Consider the following 27589-nt stretch of genomic DNA (forward strand, 5'->3'; position numbering starts at 1 on the left):
TCTCTCTGTGCGTGCGTGCGTGTGTGTGTGTGTGTGTGTGTGTGTGTGTGTGTGTGTGTGTGTGTGTGTGTGTGTGTGTGTGTGTGTGTGTGTGTGTGTGTGTTGGCAGGCTGCTCTGTGGCGCTGTGAGCTGCTTGTACCTCTTCCTGCATCGCTGCATGCTGCAATTCACCACAACAAATGTTGGCTTCGTCAAGATGCTGAAAAGCGAGTAAGAGGAGACTCATATTGCATATTTGACAGACAATCGTTTTACCCTAGTGATAGTACAAACCCCGTTTCCATATGAGTTGGGAAATTGTGTTAGATGTAAATATAAACGGAACACAATGATTTGCAAATCCTTTTCAACCCATATTCAGTTGAATGCACTACAAAGACAACATATTTTATGTTCAAACTCATAAACTTTTTTTTTTTTTTTTTTTTAAATAATAATTAACTTAGAATTTCATGACTGCAACACGTGCCAAAGTAGTTGGGAAAGGGCATGTTCACCACTGTGTTACATGGCCTTTCCTTTTAACAACACTCAGTAAACGTTTGGGAACTGAGGAGACACATTTTTTAAGCTTCTCAGGTGGAATTCTTTCCCATTCTTGCTTGATGTACAGCTTAAGTTGTTCAACAGTCCGGGGGTCTCCGTTGTGGTATTTTAGGCTTCATAATGCGCCACACATTTTCAATGGGAGACAGGTCTGGACTACAGGCAGGCCGGTCTAGTACCCGCAATCTTTTACTATGAAGCCACGTTGATGTAACACGTGGCTTGGCATTGTCTTGCTGAAATAAGCAGGGGCGTCCATGGTAACGTTGCTTGGATGGCAACATATGTTGCTCCAAAACCTGTATGTACCTTTCAGCATTAATGGCGCCTTCACAGATGTGTAAGTTACCCATGTCTTGGGCACTAATACACCCCCATACCATCACAGATGCTGCCTTTTCAACTTTGCGCCTATAACAATCCGGATGGTTATTTTCCTCTTTGGTCCGGAGGACACGACGTCCACGGTTTCCAAAAACGATTTGAAATGTGGACTCGTCAGACCACAGAACACTTTTCCACTTTGTATCAGTCCGTCTTAGATGAGCTCAGGCCCAGCGAAGCCGACGGCATTTCTGGGTGTTGTTGATAAACGGTTTTCGCCTTGCATAGGAGAGTTTTAACTTGCACTTACAGATGTAGCAACCAACTGTAGTTACTGACAGTGGGTTTCTAAAGTGTTCCTGAGCCCATGTGGTGCTATCCTTTACACACTGATGTCACTTGTTGATGCAGTACAGCCTGAGGGATCGAAGGTCACGGGCTTAGCTGCTTACGTGCAGTGATTTCTCCAGATTCTCTGAACCCTTTGATGATATGACGGACTGTAGATGGTGAAATCCCTAAATTCCTTGCAATAGCTGGTTGAGAAAGGTTTTTCTTAAACTGTTTAACAATTTGCTCACGCATTTGTTGACAAAGTGGTGACCCTCGCCCCATCCTTGTTTATGAATGACTGAGCATTTCATGGAATCTACTTTTATACCCAATCATGGCACCCACCTGTTCCCAATTTGCCTGTTCACCTGTGGGATGTTCCAAATAAGTGTTTGATGAGCATTCCTCAACTTTATCAGTATTTATTGCCACCTTTCCCAACTTCTTTGTCACGTGTTGCTGGCATCAAATTCTAAAGTTAATGATTATTTGCAAAAAAAAATGTTTATCAGTTTGAACATCAAATATGTTGTCATTGTAGCATATTCACTGAATATGGGTTGAAAATGATTTGCAAATCATTGTTTTCCGTTTATATTTACATCTCACACAATTTCCCAACTCATATGGAAACGGGGTTTGTACTTAATTTAAGAATATTTTTCAACATATTGAGCAAAAAGATCTCATATTTGTTTTTGCTACCAAGAAAAGTGCAATTGTTATTAGTGAGAATATACTTACTTTAAGGTATTTTGGGTTCATTGAGGTTAGCTAATTTTACTTATTTTGGAAAGTCTTGACAAGCCAATTTTTCTTGTTCTATAGGCAGATAATTTTACTTAGTTCAAATAAAATACCCCTAATTTTTGTATTTATTTTTTTTTCTTGTTTTTGAACACTGCCTTTTGGCAGTGCGGGGTTTGAACTCACAACTTACTGATTTCAGGGCGGATACTCTAACCACAAAGCCACTGAGCAGGTTGGAACTTTAACTTTAAAGGGGAACATTATCACCAGACCTATGTACCGTATTTTCCGCACTATAAGGCGCACCGGATTATTAGCCGCACCTTCTATGAATTACATATTTCATAATTTTGTCCACCAATAAGCCGCCCCGGACTAAAAGCCGCGCCTACGCTGCGCTAAAGTGAATGTCAAAAAAACGCTGCGCTAAAGTGAATGTCAAAAAAACAGTCAGATAGTTCAGTCAAACTTTAATAATATATTGAAAACCAGCGTTCTAACAACTCTGTCCCAAAATGTACGCAAATGTGCAATCACAAACATAGTAAAATTCAAAATGGTGTAGAACAATAGCAACATAATGTTGCTCGAACGTTAATGTCACAACACACAAAATAAACATAGCGCTCACCTTCTGAAGTTATTCTTCATTCGTAAATCCTTCGAATTCTTCGTCTTCGGTGTCCGAATTGAAAAGTTGGGCGAATACGGGATCCAAAATGGCCGGTTCCGTCTCGTCGAAGTCACCGGAGTCAGTGTCACTGTTGTCCAGCAGTTCTGTGAATCCTGCCTTCCGGAAAGCTCGGACCACAGTTGTGACCGAAACTATCTGCCCAGGCATTTACGATCCACTGGCAGATGTTGGCGTATGTCGACCGGCGCTATCTGCCCGTCTTAGTGAAGGTGTGTTCGCCTTCGGAGCTGTGTGAAAAAAGCCACCCGGCCTCTTCGCGTAAACTTCCCTTAACCACTCGCTCATCTTTTCTTCATCCATCCATCCCTTCGAGTTAGCTTTTATGATGACGCCGGCTGGAAAGGTCTCTTTTGGATGGGTGGAAGTTAGCATGGCAAGCTAGAACCACAGTGAAGGATGACTTCTCATTCCCTGTGGAGCGAATATTCACCGTACGTGCTCCCGTTCCACAGTGCGGTTCAGTTGCTGTGAAATACGGTAGTAATCCGTGTGCGGATGGAGAGATTGCGTCTTTTTATGAACCGGATCGTTTTGTAGGAGCCATTTTGTGGTCTTTACAGATGTAAACAGGAAATGAAACGTACGGTGATATCCGCGCGTTTTTTCTTCTTCTTCCGGGGGCGGGTGAAGCGCTTCCTGTTCTATGGGGGCGGGTGAAGCGCTTCCTGTTCTATGGGGGCGAGTGCTTTCATTGGCGGTTGCTTGCGTAGAAGAAGAAGCGCTTCCTGTTCTACCGGGAAAAAAGATGGCGGCTGTTTACCGAAGTTGCGAGACCGAAACTTTATGAAAATGAATCGTAATAAAGCGCACCGGGTTATTAGGCGCACTGTCAGCTTTTGAGAAAAATTGTGGTTTTTAGGTGCGCCTTATAGTGCGGAAAATACGGTAAGCGTCAATATATACCTTGATGTTGCAGAAAAAAGACCATATATTTTTTTAACCGATTTCCGAACTCTAAATGGGTGAATTTTGGCGAATTAAACGCCTTTCTATTATTCGCTCTCGGAGCGATGACGTCACGTTGTGACGTCACATCGGGAAGCAATCCGCCATTTTCTCAAACACTGAGTCAAATCAGCCCTGTTATTTTCCGTTTTTTCGACTGTTTTCCGTACCTTGGAGACATCATGCCTCGTCGGTGTGTTGTCGGAGGGTGTAACAACACGAACAGGGACGGATTCAAGTTGCACCAGTGGCCCAAAGATGCGAAAGTGGCAAGAAATTGGACGTTTGTTCCGCACACTTTACCGACGAAAGCTATGCTACGACAGAGATGGCAAGAATGTGTGGATATTCTGCGACACTCAAAGCAGATGTATTTCCAACGATAAAGTCAAAGAAATCTGCCGCCAGACCCCCATTGAATCTGCCGGAGTGTGTGAGCAATTCAGGGACAAAGGACGTCGGTAGCACGGCAAGAAATGGCGGCAGTTTGTTCCCGCAGACGAGCGAGCTAAACCCCCTGGATGTCTTGGCTCACACCGTCCCTTATGCCACCGAAGATGATCAAGAGAAGAATATCGACCCTAGCTTCCCTGGCCTGCTGACATCAACTCCAAAACTGGACAGATCAGCTTTCAGGAAAAGAGAGCGGATGAGGGTATGTCTACAGAATATATTAATTGATGAAAATTGGGCTGTCTGCACTCTCAAAGTGCATGTTGTTGCCAAATGTATTTCATATGCTGTAAACCTAGTTCATAGTTGTTAGTTTCCTTTAATGCCAAACAAACACATACCAATCGTTGGTTAGAAGGCGATCGCCGAATTTGTCCTCGCTTTCTCCCGTGTCGCTGGCTGTCGTGTCGTTTTCGTCGGTTTCGCTTGCATACGGTTCAAACCGATATGGCTCAATAGCTTCAGTTTCTTCTTCAATTTCGTTTTCGCTACCTGCCTCCACACTACAACCATCCGTTTCAATACATGCGTAATCTGTTGAATCGCTTAAGCCGCTGAAATCCGAGTCTGAATCCGAGCTAATGTCGCTATAGCTTGCTGTTCTATGCGCCATGTTTGTTTGTGTTGGCATCACTACGTGACGTCACAGGAAAATGGACGGGTGTATATAACGATGGTTAAAATCAGGCACTTTGAAGCTTTTTTTAGGGATATTGCGTGATGGGTAAAATTTTGAAAAAAACTTCGAAAAATAAAATAAGCCACTGGGAACTGATTTTTAATGGTTTTAATCCTTCTGAAATTGTGATAATGTTCCCCTTTAACAAAATTCCATACAAAATAAAAAATGCATTGTTTTTGTTTGTCTTTTACAAAAATATTTATGTCTTCCATTTTCATTCTATTGGTTCAAACACCGTTAAAGCGGCAACACCATTTTTTGAAGTACTGATTTGGTACTAGCATTGGATAAAATATAAACGTTACTCGTCCCTACTCAAGATGCAAGTAATCAAATCTTCACAATATGACATAATTTTGAATCATGAATGGTAGAACTGCACCTATGAGGTCTTTCTCATATGTTTCAATTTAAATGGAATTCAAAAAGTGTTAGAAAAAATGTATTGAAAATAATCTCAGTAATCCAATGGAAGCAATAGTTCATGTGCTTGTGAATCTCTCTGCAGGAAATGTCTGTACTCTGCTTTGGTGACCTTCTTTTTGGCATCTCTGACCTATTCTCACTCTCTGGGTCAATACATGGCTTCTAAGGTGAGGCTTCCATGCATACTACTGGACTGTTGTGTTATTGTTGCAACAAAAGGTGTGATGGATAACACTGCGTTGATGTCAGCACACCATGAAGCAGCTGCTCACCTCCTTACTGGACTGCAGACAGTGGACGTTTCAATCCCACAACGTCTCTGAGCAACTGGATCCAGAGGCTTTGTCTGTGTGGGGCTCATCTGTGTGTCCTGTCTACCTGTCTCTGGCTGTCTTTCTGCTCATGAAGGTAGAAACAATGCAAATGCCTATTAGGGACTGAATGAACCTGCTCCCTGGAGACACAATAAGCACTAATAACATGCAGAGGATGACATTTTATCGCACAGTGAGCCAGATTAAGACTGCTTAACATTTGAGGCGGTGGTACGGTCTGAAATGTGACACTTTTTGTTTTATTTTATATCTCCCAATAAACTTCAATTTGCTATTCTTTGAAATGCCACAAGAAAAGAGCATAATTTAAAAAAAAAAATTACAAAATAGAAAATCATCTTTTAACTGTTCACACTAGAGATGTCTGATAATTATCGGCCGATAAATGCTTTAAAATGTAATATCAGAAACTATCGGTATCGGTTTTTTATTATCGGTATCGGGTTTTTATTTTTTTATTTTTATTAAATCAACATAAAAAACACATAATACACTTACAATTAGTGCACCACCCCAAAAAAAACCTCCCTCCCCCATTTACACTTATTCACACAAAAGGGTTGTTTCTTTCTGTTATTAATATTCTGGTTCCTACATTTTATATCAATATATATCAATACAGTCTGCAAGGGATACAGTCCGTAAGCACACATGATTGTGCGTGCTGCTGGTCCATTAATACAGTGGTTCTCAAATGGGGGTACGCGTACCCCTGGGGGTACTTGAAGGTATGCCAAGGGGTACGTGAGATTTTATTTTAAATGTCTGTCAAAAAGAACTGTGAAAAGAAATGCAACAATGCAATATTCAGTGTTGACAGCTAGATTTTTTTGTGGACATGTACCATATATATTGATGTAAAAGATTTCTTTTTTTGTGAAGAAATGTTTAGAATTAAGTTCATGAATCCAGATGGATCTCTATTACAATCCCCAAAGAGGGCACGTTAAGTTGATGATTGCTTCTATGTGTAGGAATCTTTATTTATAATTGAATCACTTGTTTATTTTTCAACAAGTTTTTAGTTATTTTTATATATTTTTTTCCAAATAGTTCAAGAAAGACCACTACAAATGAGCAATATTTTGCACTGTTATACAATTTAATAAATCAGAAACTGATGACATAGTGCTGTATTTTGCTTCTTTATCTCTTTTTTTCAACCAAAAATGCTTTGCTCTGATTAGGGGGTACTTAAATTTAAAAAAAATTCACAGGGGGTACATCACTGAAAAAAGGTTGAGAACCACTGCACTAATAGTACTAACCTTTAACAGTTAATTTTACTCATTTTCATTAATTACTAGTTTCTATGTAACTGTTTTTATATTGTTTTACTTTCTTTTTTTATTCAAGAAAATGTTTTTAATTTATTTATCTTATTTTATTTTTTGATTTTTTTTTAAAAAGGACCTTATCTTCACCATACCTGGTTGTCCAAATTAGGCATAATAATGTGTTAATTCCACGACTGTATATATCGTTATCGGTTGATATGGGTATTGGTAATTAAAGAGTTGGACAATATCGGAATATCGGATATCGGCAAAAAGCCATTATCGGACATCCCTAGTTCACACCTTTATCCCTTTTATCCACATTTAAAGGGGAACTGCATTTTTTTTTTATTGTTTGCCTATCTTTCTCAATCATTATGAAAGTCATGACGACAGATTTTTGTTTTTTAATGTATTCTAAATATTAAACAATTACGATCAGAAGTTTTCTTACAATGAAGCCTTGGGGAGACTTTCAATTCTGCCTAAAGAGCGCCTAACAAAACATCCAAACACCTCCATTGAGGTTTTATATATATATATATATGCTTTAAATATATAGGTAATATAGTAACGGTTACATTTATAATAACTAGAGATGTCCGATAAGATCGGCCGATAAATGTGTTAAAATGTAATATCGTAAATTATCGGTATCGTTTTTTTTATTATCGGTATCTTTTTTTTTTTTTTTTTTTTTTTTTTTTAATTAAATAAAAAAAAAAACACAAGATATACTTACAATTAAAGAACCAACCCAAAAAACTTCCCTCCCCCATTTACACTCATTCACACAAAAGGGTTGTTTTTTTCTGTTATTAATATTCTGGTTCCTACATTATATATCAATATATATCAATACAGTCTGCAAGGGATACAGTCCGTAAGCACACATGATTGTGCGTGCTGCTGGTCCACTAATAGTACTAACCTTTAACAGTTAATTTTACTCATTTTCATTAATTACTAGTTTCTATGTAACTGTTTTTATATTGTTTTACTTTCTTTTTATTCAAGAATTTTTTTATTTTTTTTATTATCTTATTTTTTTTTAACTTTTTTAACAAGGACCATACCTGGTTGTCCAAATTAGGCATAATAATGTGTTAATTCCACGACTGTATATATCGGTATGGGTTGATATCGGTATCGGTAATTAAAGAGTTGGACAATATCGGAATATCGGATATCGGCAAAAAGCCATTATCGGACATCCCTAGTTCACACCTTTATCCCTTTTATCCACATTTAAAGGGGAACTGCATTTTTTTTAATTTTTTGCCTATCTTTCTCAATCATTATGAAAGTCATGACGACGGATTTTTGTTTTTTAATGTATTCTAAATATTAAATACATGCGATCAGAAGTTTGCTTACAATGAAGCCTTGGGGAGACGTTCAATTCTGCCTAAAGAGCCCCTAAAAAAACATCCAAACACCTCCATTGAGGTTTTATATATATATATATGCTTTAAATATATAGGTAATATAGTAACGGTTACATTTATAATAACGAGAGATGTCCGATAATATCGGCCTGCCGATATTATCGGCCGATAAATGCGTTAAAATGTATTATCGGAAATTATCGGTACCGTTTTTTTTATTATCGGTATCGTCTTTTTTATTTTTTTTAATTTTTTTTATTAAATCAACATAAAAAACACAAGATACACTTACAATTAGTGCACCAACCCAAAAAACCTCCCTCCCCCATTTACACAAAAGGGTTGTTTCTTTCTGTTATTAATATTCTGGTTCCTACATTATATATCAATATATATCAATACAGTCTGCAAGGGATACAGTCCGTAAGCACACATGATTGTGCGTGCTGCTGGTCCACTAATAGTACTAACCTTTAACAGTTAATTTGACTCATTTTCATTAATTACTAGTTTCTATGTAACTGTTTTTATATTGTTTTACTTTCTTTTTTATTCAAGCAAATGTTTTAAATTAATTTATCTTATTTTTTTTATTTTTTTTATTTTTTTTTAAGTACCTTATCTTCACCATACCTGGTTGTCCAAATTAGGCATAATAATGTGTTAATTCCATGACTGTATATATCGGTTGATATCGGTATCGGTAATTAAAGAGATGGACAATATCGGAATATCGGATATCGGCAAAAAGCCATTATCGGACATCCCTAATTATAACATATATTATTTACGTATTTTGATCATTTTAAGCATACGCGGTGCATTAATTTCAAAAACGCATCACTGATTATTACTCACTGCAGACTTAATAAAAGCCAACAAACATAATAAGATAAAACTTATTGACAAGGTCTGCTGTCATTAGGATGCCAACTGCTGGGCTGTTCCTGTATTCCCATTTAGATGAAAAATGTCTCATAATCCTGGCGAAGAAACAGGGTGAGGTAACAAGCGCTTCCCGTGTCGTCCTCGCCAAAGTATCCCAACTTGTCGGATTATATTCTCGGTCACATACTTTCCAGGTGAGATGCATGATATATGACCTACAATATAAACTTACAGGGAGCAAGGAAACGAGGTTGTAAACATAAGGACACACGGAGGTGATTATGTCGCCGCAATAAATAGGTCGCCTGCGTTAGCACTTATAATAACAATATCACTAATACTTGGTTAATATTAAAATCACGAAATGTAAATGGAGTGTTGTTGGCGCTTTTTGAATGGTTATTTATCTGGTTTTATGGGCGGAATAGTGCAGCTCCCAGAGGACTTTTATTTACATTTATTTAATATTTAGAATGCATTGAAAAAAAAAAACATCCGTCATTATGTCTTTCATAATGATTGTGAACGATAGGCAACATTTAAAAAAAAAAAAGTGCAGTTCCCATTTAAGGAATAATTACACAGTTACCAGAACATATTTATTATTATTCATATAATGGTGTGTATTCACAGAAAAACCTTGTGTCCATGCACATTCATAAATATTCACTATAATAATGACAATAAATTGTGTGATAATACAAACCCTGTTTCCATATGAGTTGGGAAATTGTGTTAGATGTAAATATAAATGGAATACAATGATTTGCAAATCATTTTCAACCCATATTCAGTTGAATATGCTACAAAGACAACATATTTGATGTTCAAACTGACGTAGTAACTAATTAGATGGCCATAGTAACTAATTAGATGACCATAGTAACTAATTAGATGATCATAGTAACTAGTACATCATGCAGATTCCAAGCATTGAAAGACTTAGTATAGTTGAAGATTTACGGTCATGAGAAAACAAAAAATGATTTGGGAATGCCCCCGGGCCTTAATTTGCCCAGGTCTCAACTAAACGCATATACAAACCCCGTTTCCATACGAGTTGGGAAATTGTGTTCGATGTAAATATAAACGGAATACAATAATTTGCTATATATATATAGTGTGTGTTTGTGTTTGTGTCTGCTTTTCAGCTGTGGATGTCAGTGCTAGCCTGCACTCTCCCACTGCCAGCGGGTTACTTCATGCCAGTTTTTATCTATGGTGAGTCAGGTCTTGAAATGTCTATAACAATACTTCTCTATTAAATCATCCTGCTGTGATTCCGAGTGGTGACTGTGACCCAGTGGTGGCCTCAATCAGGACCACAAGATGGCAATGTTTTTCTCTGATTCCAGTGTGTGTTTTTATATTTAATACAGAGCAGTGTCTCAATTGTGAAATTAAAGTACGTGGCGTGTTTTATCTAAATGTCTTAGTTTTTGCCTTCTTAGCCACTTTCTTCATTAACAATTAGAGGCTCCCCAGAGGGGATACATTATGGTCGTCTATGGGCATGACCTTTTAGTTTCTTGTCTGACTTCCACTTCCTGCTGGTGGTGTGTTTTTTAATTGACCTATGAGGCAGTAATGGTTAAGTTCAATTAATTCTGTGTAGAAATTCGGTTGATCTGTTGCTATGTCTGTGAGGTAATTAAACGTTTTATGTGAAGTTGAATAATGAATCATGCATGATTCATGTTTTTTGTGCAAACATCGCCCATTGGAAGACAAGCATTTTAAAAAAGAGGAGTCAGTAAGAGAAAATATTAGGGATGTCCGATAATGGCTTTTTGACGATATTCCGATATTGTCCAACTCTTTAATTACCGATACCGATATCAACCGATATATACAGTCGTGGAATTAACACATTATTATGCCTAATTTGGACAACCAGGTATGCTGAAGATAAGGTACTAAAAATAATACAATAAAAAAAGATAAATAAATTAAAAACATTTTCTTGAATAAAAAAGAAAGTAAAACAATATAAAAACAGTTACATAGAAACTAGTAATTAACGAAAAGGAGTAAAATTAACTGTTAAAGGTTAGTACTATTAGTGGACCAGCAGCACGCACAATCATGTGTGCTTACGGACTGTATCCCTTGCAGACTGTATTGATATATATTGATATATAATGTAGGAACCAGAATATTAATAACAGAAAGAAACAACCCTTTTGTGTGAATGAGTGCAAATGGGGGAGGGAGGTTTTTTGGTTTGGTGCACTAATTGTAAGTGTATCTTGTGTTTTTATGTTGATTTATTAAAAAAATAAATTAAAAAAAAAAAAAAAAACGATACTGATAATAAAAAAAACGATACCGATAATTTCCGATATTACATTTTAACGCATTTATTGGCCGATAATATCGGCAGGCTGATATTATCGGACATCTCTAGAAAATATTTATATAAAAGTGCTGACTGTTTTTTGTCAGGGGCAGCCATTGGCCGTTTGCTTGCAGAGGGAATGATTTACATATCATCCACCACAATGACACCAGGCAATGAGTGGTCGTCTATAAATCCTGGAGGCTACGCACTTGCAGGTACAGTACAACAGCTGATTGAATCTTTTCAGTGCTTCTATGTGCATACTTGCTAACCTTGAGACCTCCGATTTCGGGAGGTGGAGCGGGGGCGTGGTTGGGGGCGTGGCTAAGAGGGGAGGAGTATATTTACAGCTAGAATTCACCAAGTCAAGTATTTCATATATATATATATATATCCATCTTCTTCCGCTTATCCGAGGTCGGGTCGCGGGGGCAGCAGCCTAAGCAGGGAAGCCCAGACTTCCCTCTCCCCAGCCACTTCGTCCAGCTCCTCCCGGGGGATCCCGAGGCGTTCCCAGGCCAGCCGGGAGACATAGTCTTCCCAACGTGTCCTGGGTCTTCCCCGTGGCCTCCTACCGGTCGGACATGCCCTAAACACCTCCTTAGGGAGGCGCTCAGGTGGCATCCTGACCATATGCCCGAACCACCTCATCTGGCTCCTCTCGATGCGGAGGAGCAGCGGCTTTACTTTGAGCTCCCCCCGGATGACAGAGCTTCTCACCCTATCTCTAAGGGAGAGCCCCGCCACCCGGCGGAGGAAACTCATTTCGGCCGCTTGTACCCGTGATCTTGTCCTTTCGGTCATAACCCAAAGCTCATGACCATAGGTGAGGATGGGAACGTAGATCGACCGGTAAATTGAGAGCTTTGCCTTCCGGCTCAGCTCCTTCTTCACCACAACGGATCGATACAGCGTCCGCATTACTGAAGACGCCGCACCGATCCGCCTGTCGATCTCACGATCCACTCTTCCCTCACTCGTGAACAAGACTCCGAGGTACTTGAACTCCTCCACTTGGGGCAAGATCTCCTCCCCAACCCGGAGATGGCACTCCACCCTTTTCCGGGCGAGAACCATGGACTCGGACTTGGAGGTGCTGATTCTCATCCCAGTCGCTTCACACTCAGCTGCGAACCGATCCAGTGAGAGCTGAAGATCCTGGCCAGATGAAGCCATCAGGACCAAATCATCTGCAAAAAGCAGAGACCTAATCCTGCAGCCACCAAACCGGATCCCCTCAACGCCTTGACTGCGCCTAGAAATTCTGTCCATAAAAGTTATGAACAGAATCGGTGACAAAGGGCAGCCTTGGCGGAGTCCAACCCTCACCGGAAACGTGTCCGACTTACTGCCGGCAATGCGAACCAAGCTCTGACACTGATCATACAGGGAGCGGACCGCCACAATCAGACAGTCCGAAACCCCATACTCTCTGAGCACTCCCCACAGGACTTCCCGAGGGACACGGTCGAATGCCTTCTCCAAGTCCACAAAGCACATGTAGACTGTTTGGGCAAACTCCCATGCACCCTCAAGGACCCTGCCGAGAGTATAGAGCTGGTCCACAGTTCCACGACCAGGACGAAAACCACACTGTTCCTCCTGAATCCGAGGTTCGACTATCCGGCGTAGCCTCCTCTCCAGTACACCTGAATAGACCTTACCGGGAAGGCTGAGGAGTGTGATCCCACGATAGTTAGAACACACCCTCCGGTTCCCCTTTTTAAAGAGAGGAACCACCACCCCGGTCTGCCAATCCAGAGGTACTGCCCCCGATGTCCACGCGATGCTGCAGAGTCTTGTCAACCAAGACAGCCCTACAGCATCCAGAGCCTTAAGGAACTCCGGGCGGATCTCATCCACCCCCGGGGCCTTGCCACCGAGGAGCTTTTTAACTACCTCAGCAACCTCAGCCCCAGAAATAGGAGAGCCCACCACAGATTCCTCAGGCACTGCTTCCTCATAGGAAGACGTGTTGGTGGGATTGAGGAGGTCTTCGAAGTATTCCCTCCACCGATCCACAACTTCCGCAGTCGAGGTCAGCAGAACACCATCCGCACCATACACGGTGTTGGTAGAGCACTGCTTCCCCTTCCTGAGGCGGTGGATGGTGGTCCAGAATCGCTTCGAAGCCGTCCGGAAGTCGTTTTCCATGGCTTCCCCGAACTCCTCCCATGTCCGAGTTTTTGCCTCCGCGACCGCTGAAGCCGCACACCGCTTGGCCTGTCGGTACCTGTCCGCTGCCTCAGGAGTCCCATGAGCCAAAAGAACCCGATAGGACTCCTTCTTCAGCTTGACGGCATCCCTCACCGCCGGTGTCCACCAACGGGTTCTAGGATTACCGCCACGACAGGCACCAACTACCTTGCGGCCACAGCTCCAATCAGCCGCCTCGACAATAGAGGTGCGGAACATGGTCCACTCGGACTCAATGTCCAGCACCTCCCTCGTGACATGTTCAAAGTTCTTCCGGAGGTGGGAATTGAAACTCTCTCTGACAGGAGACTCTGCCAGACGTTCCCAGCAAACCCTCACAATGCGTTTGGGCCTGCCAGGTCTGTCCGGCATCCTCCCCCACCATCGCAGCCAACTCACCACCAGGTGGTGATCGGTAGAAAGCTCCGCCCCTCTCTTCACCCGAGTGTCCAAAACATGAGGCCGCAAATCCGATGACACAACTACAAAGTCGATCATAGAACTGCGGCCTAGGGTGTCCTGGTGCCAAGTGCACATATGGACACCCTTATGCTTGAACATGGTGTTCGTTATGGACAATCCGTGACGGGCACAAAAGTCCAATAACAAAACACCACTTGGGTTCAGATCCGGGCGACCATTCTTCCCAATCACGCCTCTCCAGGTTTCACTGTCGTTGCCAATATGAGCGTTGAAGTCCCCCAGTAGAACGAGGGAATCACCCGGGGGAGCACTCTCAAGTACTCCCTCGAGTGAATCCAAAAAGAGTGGGTACTCTGAGCTGCTGTTTGGCGCGTAAGCGCAAACAACAGTCAGGACCCGTCCCCCCACCCGAAGGCGGAGGGAAGCTACCCTCTCATCCACCGGGTTGAACTCCAACATGCAGGCTCTGAGCCGGGGGGCAACAAGAATTGCCACCCCAGCCCGTCGCCTCTCACTGCTGGCAACGCCAGAGTGGAAGAGAGTCCAGCCCCTCTCGAGAGAACTGGTTCCAGAGCCCTTGCTGTGCGTCGAGGTGAGTCCGACTATATCCAACCGGAACTTCTCTACCTCGCACACTAGCTCAGGCTCCTTCCCCCCCAGCGAGGTGACGTTCCACGTCCCAAGAGCTAGCTTCTGTAGCCGAGGATCGGACCGCCAAGTGCCCTGCCTTCGGCTACCGCCCAACTCACATTGCACCCGACCTCTATGGCCCCTGCTATGGGTGGTGAGCCCATTGGAGGGGGGACCCACGTTGCCTCTTCGGGCTGTGCCCGGCCGGGCCCCATGGGGACAGGCCCGGCCACCAGGCGCTCGCCATCGTGCCCCAACTCCGGGCCTGGCTCCGGGCGAGGGAAATCTGAGTCTCGGTTCTTGCATTTCCATAGAAGTCTTCGAGCTGCTCTTTGTCTGATCCCTCACCTAGGACCTGTTTGTCTTGGGAGACCCTACCAGGGGGCATGGAAGCCCCCGGACAACATAGCTCCTAGGATCATTAGGACACGCAAACTCCTCTACCACGTTAAGGTGGCAGCTCAGAGAGGAGTATATATATATATATATATATATATATATCCATCCATCCATTTTCTACCGCTTATTCCCTTTTGGGGTCGCTGGAGCCTATCTCAGCTACAATCGGGCGGAAGGCGGTGTACACCCTGGACAAGTCGCTACCTCATCGCAGGGCCAACACAGATAGACAGACAACATTCCCACTCACATTCCCACACTAGGGCCAATTTAGTGTTGCCAATCAACCTATCCCCAGGTGCATGTCTTTGGAGGTGGGAGGAAGCCGGAGTACCCGGAGGGAACCCACGCAGTCACGGGGAGAACATGCAAACTCCACACAGAAAGATCCCTGATGGTGGAATCTTTACACTAGACTTCAGGCAACGTGGATCCTGTGCCTCTCCTGTCTTCCTCCAGACTCTGGGACCTCGATTTCCAAAGGAAATGCAAAATTTGCATGGTTGGGTGATGGTTTGGGGTGCCATGTCATCTGCTGGTGTCGGTCCACTCTGTTTCCTGAGATCCAGGGTCAACGCAGCCGTCTACCAGCAAGTTTTAGAGCACTTCATGCTTCCTGCTGCTGACCTGCTCTATGGAGATGGAGATTTCAAGTTCCAACAGGACTTGGCGCCTGCACACAGCGCAAAATCTACCCGTGCCTGGTTTACGGACCATGGTATTTCTGTTCTAAATTGGCCCGCCAACTCCCCTGACCTTAGCCCCATAGAAAATCTGTGGGGTATTGTGAAAAGGAAGATGCAGAATGCCAGACCCAAAAACGCAGAAGAGTTGAAGGCCACTATCAGAGCAACCTGGGCTCTCATAACACCTGAGCAGTGCCAGAAACTCATCGACTCCATGCCACGCCGCATTAACGCAGTAATTGAGGCAAAAGGAGCTCCAACCAAGTATTGAGTATTGTACATGCTCATATTTTTCATTTTCATACTTTTCAGTTGGCCAACATTTCTAAAAATCCCTTTTTTGTATTAGCCTTAAGTAATATTCTAATTTTGTGACACACGGAATTTTGGATTTTCATTTGTTGCCACTTCAAATCATCAAAATTAAATGAAATAAACATTTGAATGCATCAGTCTGTGTGCAATGAATAAATATAATGTACAAGTTACACCTTTTGAATGCAATTACTGAAATAAATCAAGTTTTTCAAAATATTCTAATTTACTGGCTTTTACCTGTATGCTACAAATACAACATATTTGATGTTCAAACTGATAAACATTTTTTTTTTTTTTGCAAAATAATCATTAACTTTAGAATTTGATGCCAGCAACACGTGACAAAGAAGTTGGGAAAGGTGGCAATAAATACTGATAAAGTTGAGGAATGCTCATCAAACACTTATTTGGAACATCCCACAGGTGAACAGGCAAATTGGGAACAGGTGGGTGCCATGATTGGGTATAAAAGTAGTCAGTCATTCACAAACAAGGATGGGGCGAGGGTCACCACTTTGTCAACAAATGCGTGAGCAAATTGTTGAACAGTTTAAGAAAAACCTTTCTCAACCAGCTATTGCAAGGAATTTAGGGATTTCACCATCTACGGTCCGTAATATCATTAAAGGGTTCAGAGAATCTGGAGAAATCACTGCACGTAAGCAGCTAAGCCCGTGACCTTCGATCCCTCAGGCTGTACTGCATCAACAAGCGACATCAATGTGTAAAGGATATCACCACATGGGCTCAGGAACACTTCAGAAACCCACTGTCAGTAACTACAGTTGGTCGCTACATCTGTAAGTGCAAGTTAAAACTCTCCTATGCAAGGCGAAAACCGTTTATCAACAACACCCAGAAACGCCGTCGGCTTTGCTGGGCCTGAGCTCATCTAAGATGGACTGATACAAAGTGGAAAAGTGTTCTGTGGTCTGACGAGTCCACATTTCAAATTGTTTTTGGAAACTGTGGACGTCGTGTCCTCCGGACCAAAGAGGAAAGAACCATCCGGATTGTTATAGGTGCAAAGTTGAAAAGCCAGCATCTGTGATGGTATGGGGGTGTATTAGTGCCCAAGACATGGGTAACTTACACATCTGAGAAGGCGCCATTAATGCTGAAAGGTACATACGGGTTTTGGAGCAACATATGTTGCCATCCAAGCAACGTTACCATGGACGCCCCTGCTTATTTCAGCAAGATAATGCCAAGCCACGTGTTACATCAACGTGGCTTCATAGTAAAAGAGTGCGGGTACTAGACTGGCCTGCCCGTAGTCCAGACCTGTCTCCCATTGAAAATGTGTGGCGCATTATGAAGCCTAAAATACCACAACGGAGACCCCCGGACTGTTGAACAACTTAAGCTGTACATCAAGCAAGAATGGAAAGAATTCCACCTGAGAAGCTTAAAAAATGTGTCTCCTCAGTTCCCAAATGTTAACTGAGTGTTGTTAAAAGGAAAGGCCATGTAACACAGTGGTGAACATGCCCTTTCCCAACTACTTTGGCACGTGTTGCAGCCATGAAATTCTAAGTTAATTATTATTTGCAAAAAATAAAAAATAAAGTTTATGAGTTTGAACATCAAATATCTTGTCTTTGTAGTGCATTCAATTGAATATGGGTTGAAAAGGCTTTGCAAATCATTGTATTCCGTTTATATTTACATCTAACACAATTTCCCAACTCATATGGAAACGGGGTTTGTATTTACATCATAAGGAAATATGAGTGAAGTTGTACATAAACAAACATTGCTTGTCATTATGTATTAAAATAAAACGTGTAACTCTACTCTGTGTTGTGTGTGCTGTAGGTGCAGCAGCATTCTCCGGAGCTGTGACACACACTTTATCACCAGCTCTCTTGGCTGTCGAATTGACCGGTCAGTTCAGCCACGTTGTCCCCGCCCTCCTCGCCACTCTCTTAGCCAATGCCGTCGCTCGCTCTGGGCACCGCCCATCTTTTTATGACGCTGTCTCCATCAGCAAGAGGCTGCCACACCTGCCGTCTCTCATGCTGGCACACCCCAAGTACATCACTGTGTATCTATGTCTTTTTCACAATGAATCGTGGCTGCTTGATAATGTGTGTTTTCTCCAGGCTTGTCTCCGCACAGGTTGGACACCTCCTGGGTGTGAGGACCGTGCAGCTTCAGAGAGCAGCAAGCCCACAGGAGGTGCAACATGTCCTGGACAACACCAGCACTGAGACACAAATCCCGGTGGTGGACTCGCATGGTGGGCAGGCAGGGAGTCACTGAGTCCAAAGTAGTAAAAATATATGCCAGACTGATCCAGCAGACACATTATGGTCATGAAAATGAAAAGGCAGCCTGAAATTGCACTTTAAGCAGCAAATTGTAAGAGAAGAAAAAGAATAAAACGGTCTGCTGCATGAGCCTTTCAAGAGCAATCACACATGTGTAATGCTGCAGTAACTCCTGACTGTGACAAAGAAAGAACATTGATTTACTATGCACTCTTTTTCCCCTGAAGACTCTCCAATCTTGCTGGGCGTTGTTGTGCGAGCAGAGCTGCTGATGTTCCTGCGTCACTGCAGAGCTGCTGAGGTAAAAAAAAAAAAAAAAAAAAAAGAGAACTGTGAGGTTCCGCCGTTTGATCAGCACACATTGAAGGGGAACTGCACTTTTTTTGGAATGTTGCCTATTGTTCACAATCATTATGAAAAACATGGCTGTTATTCAAATTTTTTTTTGCATTCTAAATATTAAATTAATGCGATAAAAGTTAATGGAGCCTTTGGAGCTGCACAATTCCACCTCCAAAGCCCTTAAAAAAAACATCCAAACACCTCCATTGAGGTTTTATATACATGATGTAAGTATATATGTAATGTAATAACGAGCACATTTATAATAACATTCAATATATACGTATTTTATCAAAAGGATATCACCACATGGGCTGAGGAACACTTCAGAAAACCACTGTCTGTCAAGACTTGGTCCTGGGGTTTAGTTTTTCTCGAAGGCAACGGAAAGTTGGCTCGGGCGAGACGGGAATTAAGATACATTTTTATTTAAACACTATAAATACAAAACAAGGAAGTAAACAAAAGGCGCACACAATGGCGGAGAACAAACTATGAAACCAAACACTTGCACAAAGGCAAAAACTATGAACAACAAAAAACACTAACTGTGGCTTAATAAACAAAAACTTACTTGGCATGGAACAGGCATGAAAAAAGAGCAGCAAGGATCATAAGGGTGTGGAGAGTGTGCAGAAGCATAAAAATGGCAATGTCACCAGAAAGACAAACTGAAAAACAATGAACTTAAATACTACAGACATGATTAACGAAAACAGGTGCGTGACTCAAAACGTGAAACAGGTGCGTGACGTGACAGGTGAAAACTAATGGGTTGCTATGGTGACAAACAAGAGTGCACAATGAGTCCAAACGTGGAACAGGTGAAACTAATGGGTAATCATGGAAACAAGACAAGGGAGTGAAAAGCCAGAAACTAAAGAGTCCAATAACTAAACGAAACATGACTTAAAACAAAACATGATTACACAGACATGACACTGTCACTAAATACAGTTTGTCGCTACATCTGTAAGTGCAAGTTAAAGCTCGACTATGCAAAGCGAAAGCCATTTATCAACAACATCCAGAAACGCCGTCCAAGATGGACTGATGCAAAGTGGAAAAGTGTTCTGTGGTCTGACGAGTCCATATGTCAAATTGTTTTTGGAAATATTCAACATCGTGTCATCCGGACCAAAGGGGAAGCGAACCATCCAGACTGTTATCGACGCAAAGTTCAAAAGCCAGCATCTGTGACGGTATGGGGGTGCATTAGTGCCCAAGGCATGGGTAACTTACACATCTGTGAAGGCACCATTAATGCTGAAAGGTACATACAGGTTTTGGAACAACATATGCTGCCATCTAAGCGCCGTCTTTTTCATGGACGCCCCTGCTTATTTCAGCAAGACAATGCCAAGCCACATTCAGCACGTGTTACAACAGCGTGGCTTCGTAAAAAAAAGAGTACGGGTACTTTCCTGGTCCGTCTGCAGTCCAGACCTGTCTCCCATTGAAAATGTGTGGCGCATTATGAAGCGTAAAATATGACAGTGGAGACCCCAACCTGTTGAACGACTGAAGCTGTACATAAAACAAGAATGAAAAAGAATTCCACTTTCAAAGCTTCAACAATTAGTTTCCTCAGTTCCCAATCGTTTATTGAGGGTTGTTGAAAGAAAAAGTGATGTAACACAGTGGTGAACAATGAACATGCCCTTTCCCAACTACTTTGGCATGTGTTGCAGCCATTAAATTCTAAGTTAATTATTATTTGCAAAAAATCTTTGTAGTGCAATCAATTGAATATGAGTTGGAAAGAATTTGCAAATCATTGTATTCAGTTTATATTTACATCTAACACAATTTCCCAACTCATATGGAAACGGGGTTTGTACATGTAAAACTTTAAATATGCTCTATAAAATGTGATTTATGTTAATATTTGTAGGTGTCTGGAAGGAATTAATTGGATTAGCATTATGTTTTATTGGAAAATTTGCTTTGTTTTTTTGTTGTATGACTTTGACCTTTTAGAAGAGATTGCTAAAAAAAACCGAGGTAGCACAGTAATTAGGTAAAAGCTCACCTGTTTTCCTGGCCAAAAAGCACATTTTATCCTTTGATTATGTTTGAATATGTTGAGTAATGGCACTAATGTTGAGTGCAAATATATATAGTAGAAAAATTAGCGTAAATGCTGTTTTTCAGAATTCACACAATGGTAAGGAAAACACAGGTAGAAAGTATTTTTGCTCACCGTGTTTATTCTGCTTTTGTTTTTTTAGGGGTTTTTTTGCAAGGAAAAAACATGTCTGTGTCCTCTTTTAGAATGTGGATCCACATTTGGAGGACGTCTGCACTATTCACTCTGCTTCGGCCCTGTTGTCACCTCACAACACCATACAAGAGGTAGGAACACAATAGTCTATTTTGATGAACCATGTTAACTTCTTTTTACACATTTAAGAGCTTTTTGCAAATGTATGAAAATTAAAAATGTTAACATGTCACTTCAAACCGGGGGTGGCCCGATACAACTTTTTCACCTCTGATAGGATACTGATATTGGAGTTTTGAGCATTGGCCGATACCGATATTGATTTGAAGGAATATCAGCACGTACGAATCATACATACTTTGGTTATCTTGTAGTGTGGTTTGTTAACATATGCTTGAAGAAGTAAAATTACTCCGAGAACAATGGTACAGTAGGTATGAAAAACACTAACCTATTAATTATTAACCATCTAGAATGCACTAATGCTATTTTTAAATTGATGTAAAATTGTAATTGTTTTTTGGCAACAACTAGTGGCCACGATAATTCACTTAAGCAGTAAGTTTAAGATGCAGACACGTTTGTTACTGGATACTTTGTAATACGCTCCTGCCTTGGAGGCATTGTATCTGAAAGTAATATGCAACTATATTTATTTGATCCTTTTTTATTGACAAACGTGGTGTTTTAGACTGCAATATTCATTGAAAGGGGTCATGATATGATTTTTTTTTCTACATTTAAAACACTTCCTTGTGGTCTACGTAACATCAAAATTTTGCATAGATTATGTTTTACAAACCATCTTCCAGCCACTTTTTGACCCTCTCTTCAGGATGCGCCGTTTTGTGGGCAGTTTTATTTGTGTGGCTCCACTTTGCGTCTTCTCCCCGTCATCCATGTTGTAGATTTTAGCGCTGCCATATAGAAATCGACTGACGGACATAAGTTCGAACTATTTGCACATTTTATTAAAAATAGCAAAAGCGGAGGATGATTGTGCATGATACTCTGCCCCACAACAAGAGGATAGCGGAAAAAAAAGGAACTTATCGACTTCCTTGTCGGACTACAATGGCGGACTCGCGCAGAGCACTTTGGGTAAATCTCTACCATATATGGATAATACGCTGACGTCACCGGTGGGAAAAACGTCACAGTTTGTGCAAATTCCAAACGGCTCAATTGGAGGAAGTATGAAGGAAGGCAAGATTGTTTTATAAATATCTCCGCCAAGGTTTGAATTCACATTTCACAAACATATTGCATGGGTATTGTGGCCAAACAGCTCAATTTTTGTTTCATCTGACATCACATGGACAAAGATAAGACTTTCTGGAGGAAAATTCTGAAAATGTAGATGTTTGGCCACAATACCCAGCAATATGTTTGGAGGAGAAAAGGTGAGGCCTTTAATCCCCGGAACACCATCCCTACCGTCAAGCATGGTGGTGGTAGTATTACATACTTGCCAACCCTCACGGATTTTCCGGGAGACTCCCGAAATTTAGTGCCTCTCCTGAAATCCTCCGGGGACAAATTTTCTCCCGAAATTCAGGCGGAGCTGGAGGCCACGCCCCCTTCAGCTCCATGCGTACCTGAGTGACGTGTCGACAGCGGCCAGCCTGTTCTCGCGTCCATTTTCCCACAATATAAACAGCGTGCCTGCCCAATCAGTTATAACTGTAGAATGATCGAGGGCGAGTTCTTGGTTTCTTATGTGGGTTTATTGTTAGGCAGTTTCATTAACGTCCTCCCAGTGCGGTAACAACACACAACAACCGCAGTCACGTTTTCATCTACCTTAAAGCAGTTCGTCTGCCGTAAACAGCAATGTTGTGACACTCTTAAACAGGACAATACTGCCATCTACTGTACATGCATATATGACAATAACATCTAGGGCTTTTAGAGAGTGCAGTGCACAACTGCTATACTATATATATATATATATATATATATATATATATATATATATATATATATATATATATATATATATATAATAAAATAATTATTTCATATATATATATATACATACATATATATATTTGAAATACTTGAGTGTGTGTATATATATATATATATATATATATATATATATATATATATATGAAATACTTGACTTGGTGAATTCTAGCTGTAAATATACTCCTCCCCTCTTAACCACGCCCCCAACCGCGCCCCCTCTCAACCCCCCACCTCCCGAAATCGGAGGTCTCAAGGTTGGCAAGTATGTAGTATTATACTCTGGGCCTGTTTTGCTGCCAATGGAACTAGTGTTTTGAAGGGAGTAAATGGGACAATGAAAAAGGAGGATCACCTCCAAATTCTTCAGGACAACCTAAAATCATCAGCCCGGAGGTTGGGTCTTGGGTGCAGTTGGGTGTTCCAACAGGACAATGACCCCAAACACACGTCAAAAGTGGTAAAGGAATGGCTAAATCAGGCTAGAATTAAGGTTTTAGTATGGCCTTCCCAAAGTCCTGACTTAAACGTGTGGACAATGCTGAAGAAACAAGTCCATGTCAGAAAACCTACAAATTTAGCTGAACTACACCAATTTTGTCAAGGAACATCCATCCATCCATCCATCTTCTTCCGCTTATCCGAGGTCGGGTCGCGGGGGCAGCAACCTAAGCAGGGAAGCCCAGACTTCCCTCTCCCCAGCCACTACGTCCAGCTCTTCCTGTGGAACCCCGAGGCGTTCCCAGGCCAGCCGGGAGACATAGTCTTCCCAACGTGTCCTGGGTCTTCCCCGCGGCCTCCTACCGGTCGGACGTGCCCTAAACACTTCCCTAGGGAGGCGTTCGGGTGGCATCCTGACCAGATGCCCGAACCACCTCATCTGGCTCCTCTCGATGTGGAGGAGCAGCGGCTTTACTTTGAGCTCCCCCCGGATGGCAGAGCTTCTCACCCTATCTCTAAGGGAGAGCCCCGCCACCCGGCGGTGGAAACTCATTTCGGCCGCTTGTACCCGTGATCTTGTCCTTTCGGTCATAACCCAAAGCTCATGACCATAGGTGAGGATGGGAACGTAGATCGACCGGTAAATTGAGAGCTTTGCCTTCCAGCTCAGCTCCTTCTTCACCACAACGGATCGATATAGCGTCCGCATTACTGAAGACGCCGCACCGATCCGCCTGTCGATCTCACGATCCACTCTTCCCTAACTCGTGAACAAGACTCCGAGGTACTTGAACTCCTCCACTTGGGGCAAGATCTCCTCCCCAACCCGGAGATGGCACTCCACCCTTTTCCGGGCGAGAACCATGGACTCGGACTTGGAGGTGCTGATTCTCATCCCAGTCGCTTCACACTCGGCTGCGAACCGATCCAGTGAGAGCTGAAGATCCTGGCCAGATGAAGCCATCAGGACCACATCATCTGCAAAAAGCAGAGACCTAATCCTGCAGCCACCAAACCAGATCCCCTCAACGCCTTGACTGCGCCTAGAAATTCTGTCCATAAAAGTTATGAACAGAATCGGTGACAAAGGGCAGCCTTGGCGGAGTCCAACCCTCACTGGAAAAGTGTCCGACTTACTGCCGGCAATGCGGACCAAGCTCTGGCACCGAGCATACAGGGAGCGGACCGCCACAATCAGACAGTCCGATACCCCATACTTTCTGAGCACTCCCCACGGGACTTCCCGAGGGACACGGTCGAATGCCTTCTCTAAGTCCACAAAACACATGTAGACTGGTTGGGCAAACTCCCATGCACCCTCAAGGACCCTGCCGAGAGTATAGAGCTGGTCCACAGTTCCACGACCAGGACGAAAACCACACTGTTCCTCCTGAATCCGAGGTTCGACTATCCGGCGTAGCCTCCTCTCCAGTACACCTGAATAGACCTTACCGGGAAGGCTGAGGAGTGTGATCCCACGATAGTTAGAACACACCCTCCGGTTCCCCTTCTTAAAGAGAGGAACCACCACCCCGGTCTGCCAATCCAGAGGTACCGCCCCCGATGTCCACGCGATGCTGCAGAGTCTTGTCAACCAAGACAGCCCCACAGCATCCAGAGCCTTAAGGAACTCCGGGCGGATCTCATCTACCCCTGGGGCCTTGCCACCGAGGAGCTTTTTAACTACCTCAGCAACCTCAGCCCCAGAAAAAGGAGAGCCCACCACAGACTCCCCAGGCACTGCTTCCTCATAGGAAGACGTGTTGGTGGGATTGAGGAGGTCTTCGAAGTATTCCCTCCACCGATCCACAACATCCGCAGTCGAGGTCAGCAGAACACCATCCCCGCCATACACGGTGTTGATAGTGCACTGCTTCCCCTTCCTGAGGCGGCGGATGGTGGTCCAGAATTGCTTCGAAGCCGTCCGGAAGTCGTTTTCCATGGCTTCCCCGAACTCCTCCCATGTCCAGGTTTTTGCCTCTGCGACCGCTGAAGCCGCACACCGCTTGGCCTGTCGGTACCTGTCCGCTGCCTCAAGAGTCCTATGAGCCAAAAGAACCTGATAGGACTCCTTCTTCAGCTTGACGGCATCCCTCACCGCCGGTGTCCACCAACGGGTTCTAGGATTACCGCCACGACAAGCACCAACTACCTTGCGGCCACAGCTCCAATCAGCCGCCTCGACAATAGAGGCGCGGAACATGGTCCATTCGGACTCAATGTCCAGCACCTCCCTCGTGACATGTTCAAAGTTCTTCCGGAGGTGGGAATTGAAACTCTCTCTGACAGGAGACTCTGCCAGACGTTCCCAGCAAACCCTCACAATGCGTTTGGGCCTGCCAGGTCTGTCCGGCATCCTCCCCCACCATCGCAGCCAACTCACCACCAGGTGGTGATCGGTAGAAAGCTCCGCCCCTCTCTTCACCCGAGTGTCCAAAACATGAGGCCGCAAATCCGATGACACAACTACAAAGTCGATCATGGAACTGCGGCCTAGGGTGTCCTGGTGCCAAGTGCACATATGGACACCCTTATGCTTGAACATGGTGTTCGTTATGGACAATCTGTGACGGGCACAAAAGTCCAATAACAAAACACCGCTCGGGTTCAGATCCGGGCAGCCATTCTTCCCAATCACGCCTCTCCAGGTTTCACTGTCGCTGCCAACATGAGCATTGAAGTCCCCCAGTAGAACGAGGGAATCACCCGGGGGAGCACTCTCAAGTACTCCCTCGAGTGAATCCAAAAAGGGTGGGTACTCTGAGCTGCGGCTTGGCGCGTAAGCGCAAACAACAGTCAGGACCCGTTTCCCCACCCGAAGGCGGAGGGAAGCTACCCTCTCGTCCACCGGGTTGAACTCCAACGTACAGGCTCTGAGCCGGGGGGAAACAAGAATTGCCACCCCAGCCCGTCGCCTCTCACTGCCGGCAACGCCAGAGTGGAAAAGAGTCCAGCCCCTCTCGAGAGAACTGGTTCCAGAGCCCTTGCTGTGCGTCGAAGTGAGTCCGACTATATCTAGCCGGAACTTCTCCACCTCGCGCACTAGCTCAGGCTCCTTCCCCCCCAGCGAGGTGACGTTCCACGTCCCAAGAGCTAGCTTCTGTAGCCGAGGATCGGACCGCCAAGTGCCCTGCCTTCGGCTGCCGCCCAGCTCACATCGCACCCGACCTCTATGACCCCTTTTATGGGTGGTGAGCCCATTGGAGGGAGGACCCACGTTGCCTCTTCGGGCTGTGCCCGGCCGGGCCCCATGGGGACAGGCCCGGCCACCAGGCGCTCGCCATTGTGCCTCACCTCCGGGCCTGGCTCCAGAGGGGGGCCCCGGTGACCCGCGTCCGGGCGAGGGAAATCTGGGTCCTTTGTTTTTATCTTTCATGGAGGTCTTCGAGCTGCTCTTTGTCTGGTCCCTCACCTAGGACCAGTTTGTCTTGGGAGACCCTACCAGGGGGCATAAAGCCCCCGGACAACATAGCTCCTAGGATCATTGGGACACGCAAACTCCTCTACCACGTTAAGGTGGCAGCTCAGAGAGGAGTTTGGTTACTTGCCAAGGGACATGTAACCAAATATTAACATTGCTGTATGTATACTTTTGACCCAGCAGATTTGGTCACATTTTCAGTAGACCCATAATAAATTCATAAAAGAACCAAACTTCATGAATGTTTTTTGTGACCAACAAGTATGTGCTCCAATCACTATATCACAAAAAAATACAAGTTGTAGAAATTATTGGAAACTCAAGACAGCCAAGACATTATGTTATTTACAAGTGTATGTAAACTTTTGACCACGACTGTATGTATATATATATATGTATATACAAACCCCGTTTCCATATGAGTTGGGAAATTGTGCTAGATTTAAATATAAACGGAATACAATGATTTGCAAATCCTTTTCAACCCATATTCAGTTGAATATGCTACAAGACAAGATATTTGATGTTCAAACTCATAAACTTCTTTTTTTTTTTGCAAATAATAATTAACTTAGAATTTCATGGCTGCAACACGTGCCAAAGTAGTCGGGAAAGGGCATGTTCACCACTGTGTTACATGGCCTTTCCTTTTAACAACACTCAGTAAACGTTTGGGAACTGAGGAGACACATTTTTTAAGCTTCTCAGGTGGAATTCTTTCCCATTCTTGCTTGATGTACAGCTTAAGTTGTTCAACAGTCCGGGGGTCTCCGTTGTGGTATTTTAGGCTTCATAATGCGCCACACATTTTCAATGGGAGACAGGTCTGGACTACAGGCAGGCCAGCCTAGTACCCGCACTCTTTTACTATGAAGCCACGTTGAT

The 27589-nt window shown here is 43.4% G+C and overlaps 1 protein-coding gene across 1 annotated transcript in view; it reads left to right on the forward strand.

Annotated features, from left to right (window-relative positions):
• clcnk (chloride channel K) overlaps positions 1–27589 on the forward strand; it is a 62086-nt gene that overhangs the window by 32033 nt on the left and 2464 nt on the right. The window contains exons 9-17 of the mRNA XM_061970479.1: positions 110–211; positions 5237–5321; positions 5404–5562; positions 10194–10263; positions 11488–11598; positions 17854–18070; positions 18141–18277; positions 18536–18609; positions 20925–21005. Of these exons, the coding sequence (XP_061826463.1) occupies positions 110–211; positions 5237–5321; positions 5404–5562; positions 10194–10263; positions 11488–11598; positions 17854–18070; positions 18141–18277; positions 18536–18609; positions 20925–21005 (1036 nt within the window). The remainder of the gene's footprint in view (positions 1–109; positions 212–5236; positions 5322–5403; positions 5563–10193; positions 10264–11487; positions 11599–17853; positions 18071–18140; positions 18278–18535; positions 18610–20924; positions 21006–27589) is intronic.

Source organism: Nerophis lumbriciformis, linkage group LG01, assembly GCF_033978685.3.
Source record: "Nerophis lumbriciformis linkage group LG01, RoL_Nlum_v2.1, whole genome shotgun sequence".
NCBI lineage: Eukaryota > Metazoa > Chordata > Actinopteri > Syngnathiformes > Syngnathidae > Nerophis > Nerophis lumbriciformis.